This window comes from Colletes latitarsis, unplaced genomic scaffold (genome assembly GCF_051014445.1).
Source record: "Colletes latitarsis isolate SP2378_abdomen unplaced genomic scaffold, iyColLati1 scaffold0013, whole genome shotgun sequence".
Classification (NCBI taxonomy): domain Eukaryota; kingdom Metazoa; phylum Arthropoda; class Insecta; order Hymenoptera; family Colletidae; genus Colletes; species Colletes latitarsis.
Genome location: NW_027488368.1, coordinates 741046 through 747735, shown reverse-complemented (window position 1 = coordinate 747735; position 6690 = coordinate 741046). Strand labels below are relative to the sequence as shown.

Here is a 6690-nt window from a genome sequence, read left to right as displayed (position 1 = left end):
TTTCCGTCTGCCATTTGTAGCGGTTCTGGAGGTGCATGAGATAATCTCTTGTCCAGTGCCTCCAGAGCTGCTCGTGGAATTTTTGCATAGTTCTCCATCTTGTCAGATGCGAAATATTAACATTTTCCACGGATTCCATTGGGGGTGCCATCATGGGCCCTCCAATTAGGAAGTGTGCCGGTGTGAGCGGCGCATAATCATCAGGGCTATCACTCAGAGCGGCAATCGGTCGCGAGTTTAAACTGGCTTCGATTTTACAGAGTAACGTCTGTAATTCCTCGCTCGTGGGAGTGAATTCTCCTATGATGCGCTTTAAATGATGCTTCACAGATTTGACTCCGGCTTCCTGCATCCCACCGAAATGGGGGGCACTGGGTGGGTTAAACTGCCACCGAATGCCCTTTTCGCCGCATTGGTTTTGCATTTCCGGCGTTTTACACACCTTATTGAAATGTTTTCTCAATTCACGATCTGCACCGACGAAGTTTGTCCCATTGTCACTGCGTATGCAAGACGGGATTCCTCGTCGGGCCATGAACCGATCCAATGCAGCCAAAAATGCACTCGTCGTGTAATCATGGACGAGTTCAATATGTATGGCCCTTGTAGCGAAGCAGACGAAAACTGCGATATACGCTTTATGAGCTGTTTTTCCTCGGCCCGCGGAGTCGCGGACTTTATACGGTCCCGCATAATCGACTCCGCAGTTTAAAAAAGCCCTTGCTGCACGGCTGCGTTCTGGGGTCAAATCCTGCATGATTTGCGTGGAGGTTTGTGCCCTCCATCTTACGCATTTCATACATTGATGGATGACCTTGCGAGCCGTGGTTCGGCAACCGAGGATCCAAAATTGTTGCTTTACCATGGATATCGTCAGCTGCAAGCCCCCGTGCAACGTATTTACGTGGCACTGCCGAATTATCATGGTAGACACATGGTGTTTTGGCAGAATTATGGGGTGCTTCGCTTCCCATGCCAGCGTCGCATTCTCCAGTCGTCCACCGACCCTCAAAACGTCATTCGTGTCGAGGAAAGGGTTCAGACTTTTTAACGGAGATTTTGCGGGAATTTCCCTGTGCTTTTTTAAACACTGGTACTCGCCCGCAAAATGCGTTCGCTGGATGTAGCGGACGATTCTTTCCTTGGCCAGCTTCAATTCTGATGCTTCGACAACGTTGGCATCGAACGACCTTCGCTCACCTTGCATCGGTCTACGTAATCGGAGACAATATGCAGTCACGCGAAGTAGCTTACTCCAGGTTGAGAATCGGAATACAAATTCCCATTCCTTGTCTGGAGTTGCAACGTGGGCGTGCGGAATACGCTTGCCCTCGGTCGTATCGATGGAATCAGGCGTTTTCGGCCAATTTTCCTCTCGTTGTCTTAACCATGCTGGACCAGAAATCCACAGCTTCGATTGAATGAGCTCCTCCGCTTCGACACCGCGCGAATTCAAATCCGCGGGATTGAAGCGGGTGGGAACATGTCTCCATTCAGCTTTCGGAAGCATGGTCTGGATTTTCGCGACTCGGTTGGCTATCACAACCTTCCAAGTCGAAGCATGTTTTTTCAACCAAGCTAGTGCAATGGTGGAATCTGACCAACAGATTATACGGTCAATTTTTATGGATAATGACCGTTCCACGTGCACTGCGAGCTCAGTAAGCAGTACGGCTCCGTTCAATTCGAGAATCGGAATTGACTGCGTTTTAATCGGAGCCACCCTCGTTTTTGCCATGATCAAGGTTGTGAAAATTTCCTCGGTCATGGTCGTCACGCGTAAATACGTGACGGCCGAGTACGCTCCGAGTGAAGCATCGCAGAATCCGTGTAATTCCACCGAAACTGCATCTGCTCCGTAACGGATCCATCTGGGAAATTTTACTTTTTCCAAACTGCTCCAATCCTCGCAAAACGTGTTCCACGTTTTTAGCGTATTCGCGGAGACATGATCGTCCCACTGGATTTTTTCCAGCCATTGGGACTGCATCAAAATCTTCGCGCGAATTACGACTGGTGATAACCAGCCGAGCGGATCGTATAGTTTGGCTATTTCAGAAAACAAAGTTCGCTTTGTAATCGGGCCTGCAGCCGGTTGGAACCGTTGCAGGTTGAAATAGAAATAATCTCCCGATGGTATCCATCGCAATCCAAGCACCTTGAGTTCGGAATCATCGAACAAGGTGAGGTCGACAGCGTGGGAGTGAGAGTTTTGTGGGATGTTTCGTAGTAATTTCTGCGAGTTACCAGCCCACTTTCTCAATTTAAACCCGCCGCCCTGTAAGAGTTCGCAAACTTGAATACGAATTTTTTCCAACAAGGACGTGTCGGGTGCCCCCATAAATACGTCATCAACGTATATATCTTTCTCGAGTATCGGAGCGGCGAGAGGAAATCTGTCACCGTCCCGTTTTTTCAACTCGAGCAGAGTACGCATCGATAAATACGGTGCACACGCCGTTCCGTACGTAACGGTGTTCAACTCGAATGCTTTAAGCACTTCGGTTTCGGGTGTGCGCCATAAGATGCACTGAAAACGACGATCCTGCGGGGCGACGAGAATTTGCCGAAACATTTTCTCGATATCGGCCACCAGCACGTATTCGTACAGCCTCCATCTCGTCAAAACAGACGTGATGTCGTTCTGCAGTTTCGGACCTACGTGTAGGATGTCGTTCAGGGATTGTCCGCCCACCGTACGGCTGGTCGCGTTAAACACGACTCGCAGTTTGGTGGTTGCACTCTCCGTTCGGATAACCGCTCGATGCGGAATGTAGAGTCTGGATTTTTCAGAGGGCTCTATACGAGTCATGTGTTCCAACGACTCATACTCCGCGAGAAATTCTTCATATTCTCGTGCGAGGGTCTGATCCTTGTCCAATTTCCTTCTCATCCTGGTCAGCGCGGAGAGAGCGATATGGAGTGAATCTCCCAGCGCTTCTTCCGGTTTCGGATGGTTAAACGGCAATCGGACAATAAACCGTCCCGTTGCATCCCGTGCGACAGTCTTTTGGAAATGAGTTTCACACTCTTCCTCAGCTTTTGTAAGCACTGAGGTCGAGGGAATTTCTTCAATTTCCCAGAACCGTCGAATCGCGTAATCCAGCGATTCAAGTACGTTGCAATGCAACGTTCGCACGTGACACCGGGCCTTGCTTGCTGCATTTATTGGTCCGGATAATATCCAGCCGAATGCAGTTTCTTGTGCAATTGGCCCTTCGGACGCTATTCGTCGGAATCCCGATCGAATAACTTGGGCGTACAGATCCGCGCCGATCAAAACTTCAATGTTTTGTCCGGACGCGGGTTCGGGGTCTGCGAGCATAAGGTTTCGTAACGCGTCGTCATTGAACACGTTTACACACGGCGAGGCATAGTTCGTGATTTTTGACACGACGTATGCTCTGGCCGAAACCATCGGGGTAACCCCGTTAGCCGCTCCCAGATTTAACCCTACACTGTACTTAATTTGTTGGGTTCGACCACCCCCCAAGCCCGATACCGTGGCTGAGGTTTTCCTCCTCGGGAGATTGAGGTCATTCCTCAATCTCGCCGAGATGAAGGATGTCTCGGACCCTTGATCCAACAGCGCGCGAGTTAAACGCGACGCGCCGTTTTCTCCGTACACTCGTACGATCGCGGTAGCTAACAGCACCGGCCTCGGTACGTCTGTACTCGCAGTACAGTGTGACGTAGTAGCCCGTGACGTCGTTGCTTGCGTCGTCGAGGTATCGGCGGCTCTCGCCTTAGCCGTACGGCGCTGTGGAGGGGCGTTATCCCGCCGCTCCTCACGCTTGCCGTTCGAAAATTTCGTTTTCGGCTTTTGGCTAGGAGCCTCTCTTTCGTATTGCTCGAAATGCAACAGGGCATGATGCCTGCCACTGCATCTCGAACAGACGTGTTGGCTCCGGCAACCCTTTGCGTCATGATCTAGGGCCAGACAGATTATACACCCTTGTCTGTCCCTTATGAGCTGGTACCGCACTCTTGTGGAAAAACTCTTAAATGCACCGCATTCGGTCAGTGCATGCGTTTGTCCGCAAATTATGCACTTCCGCTGCGCAGGGGGGGAGCCCACGACGGCGTTATGACTCCGTACTCGTGGCTTATGTTCCTTTTTTGAGGCAGTTTTGCGGTTATGTTCGTCAATGACGGTCATAGCGCGTGCTTCCTGGTCAAGGAATCTCAGGATCTCCTCAATCAACGGATATTCCGTTGACATCTTGAGGGATCGTTCCCATTCCCCTTGCAACGTAGCGTCAAATTGACTTGCTACGACGTGTGTTAGCAGCCAGCTAAGCTGCTCTTCCACAGTTCCTTTTTTAGCAAGTATAGCGAGTGCTTGCCGAAAGCCGATGGTGACCTGCTGGACACTCGCCAGGTCGCCTTTTCGGATTTTTGATAGTCTCAGTATCTGATCAAGAATCTTGATCAGCACCAAGCGTGGGAGCCCGAATTCTGTTTTCAGGGTCGTCCACGCCACTGAGAAATTTTTATCCGTTATCGCAAGCGATGCGATAGCGGCTGCGGCTCTCCCGGTTATACAGGTGTTCAGGTATTGTAACCTCTGTACATCCGTTAAAGTGGGGTTGTTGATTACTCCGGCGGTAAATAGATCTTCGAAATGTTCCCATTTCGAAGAATCCCCGTCGAATTTCTCCAACCTCATCTTCGGGAGTTCGATCGGTATTGATTGCTGGATTTCCGGCATTACTGATCTTGGACCAGTCGTGATACGGGTTATTTCCGTAGACACATAACCCTGAAAATCCAAAAACTCGTTTTCAGTTTCCCCCATAAAATCCCGTTGGAACAGCTCGTAAGAGTGTCGTTCCCCAGGAGGGAGAAGCCTACACACGACCTTATACTGATCGTTCATCTGTTGCCACAGACTGTTTACATAATTGAGCCTTTCCTCCAGAATATTTCTGTGTACTTGGCTCGACCCATCTTTTTAAGGTTGATGGATGCCCTGTTTATCCGTTCCATCCCTCTGGTCAAATCCTCGAGGTGTGCCTCAAGGTCAGACCACTTGGGATCTTTAGTAACGGACATGGCTGTTGAAGGTTAAACACTTCGAAACAACCGTACACGGGAGAAACTCTCGTGTATTATGTCCAACACTTCCCTTTACCGATTACCTCAGTATCCGGCTCGAAGGACCTTATGTTAAAAGGTTGATGCTTTTAACGACGAAGTCCGGATAGAGGGATCGGATTTTTATTGTGGGAAGTGAGTTGGGAACTTAAGATTTTCTTTTTCAAAAACTGTTTATTATAAAAATAAAAATAAAATAAACAATCAGAAACAACGAAAATTCTTATTAAATTGTCTTCCACGATTTCTTGGTCGGAACCGGCACGTTGAGGTAGGCCAAGATTCTGTGAACAGAAAAACACGGCAATGTGTTAGACACGTAAACACGTTACACGTATATTCGCCGCGTGTGTGTCCTCACGCTCCTGGCTTCGATATTCGAATGTATAGGAGCGGAGAATTTCGCTCGCTCGTAATATACGAGCTCGCAAGTGGACTGTATTTAATATCTGGCGTGAAAAGAATTAAATTTCCTTTCGACGCCGAACTGAGTCGATTGTCTAGTGGACGGGGATGCAAGTGGAGGTTGTAAGGCTCCAAATGCACTGATCCCGTGAGTATGCCCACGGAGTCTGTGCGTCGAGTCGCACTGCAGTACAACGGCACGACCGTCGATCTGCGGCTTCTCTTTAACGTTCCAACAGATGACTTGTTGGTCGAGAATTGTACTGCGAAGCCCGACAGCACGTGGTTCACTGCACGAATGCACCACTCGATGTGATTCGTGACAGTATTTGAACTACGTGGGGGCCTGACCCGCGACTCCTTGACCTCTCCGCACAGGTGCTCCTCTAAGCGTTACACCGGCGGGGTCTGTAGAGGGAAGGAATCGAAGACCGAAAGTCAAGCGTCCGAAGTGGACGCTGACCTGACTCCAGTGAGCCCACCTCGAGGTTCACCACGTAGGTGCCTCCCTTCGGTGTCTCCTAAGCCGAACGACAATCACAGAGAAGTTTGAACGGTATTCGCCCACTTCTCTGTGTTTCAAACGTTTATACGCTTGAAACGACAAAATAATACTGCACGAGGGGGGTCGAGCACCTTATTGGTGTATTCTCGAGCCCTCCAAACTAGACAGAAAATAGAAATTGAGCTTGTTTGGGACTTTCCCGAACGAAACTCCTGAATGCTTTTATTCGAGTCGAAAGTCGACTCGTTTGATAAGCAAAGACTAAAATTAATGAGTGCTAGTTTGAGTTTTAATGAATTCTCAGCTGTGCGAGGTCAATCAGAGGACCCGCACCAGACTGAACATCGACTCGTTGCACCCTTTATTGGTTAATTGTCTGCTAGCTTTATCTCGAGAATTTCACTCTCGAGATTCGCTCGAAATCTGTTCGGACACGATCGGGAGCCGATGTGCCTTCTTCAGAAGTCGTTGTGAGACTGTACGGATTGACAGCCGAAAACGTCGCCGCGTTGCTCCAATTAGCCGTTCCGCGGCGCTGTCCAAATTTCGGCAGTCGATCTTTGTCTAATTCTCTACGCGCTACTCTCGCACGGTACTGACGTCATCAACACCGTTAGCACACTCGAATCGAAGGTAATGAGCCGTTACCGATGGCAGAAAAACTAGTAATACACGCGTTTTTC

General features: G+C 49.4%; 1 protein-coding gene across 1 annotated transcript; it reads right to left on the bottom strand.

The window, feature by feature from the left end:
• Window positions 1-1152: 1152 nt before the first annotated feature.
• Window positions 1153-4711, bottom strand: LOC143350660 (uncharacterized). Its single transcript, XM_076782679.1, has 4 exons — window positions 2663-4711; window positions 2086-2278; window positions 1330-1596; window positions 1153-1211 (listed from the first exon to the last, which is right to left on the bottom strand). Exons 1-4 carry the CDS (start codon window positions 4709-4711, stop codon window positions 1153-1155), a joined length of 2568 nt encoding a protein of 855 aa, XP_076638794.1.
• Between the last annotated feature and the right edge of the window lie 1979 nt (window positions 4712-6690).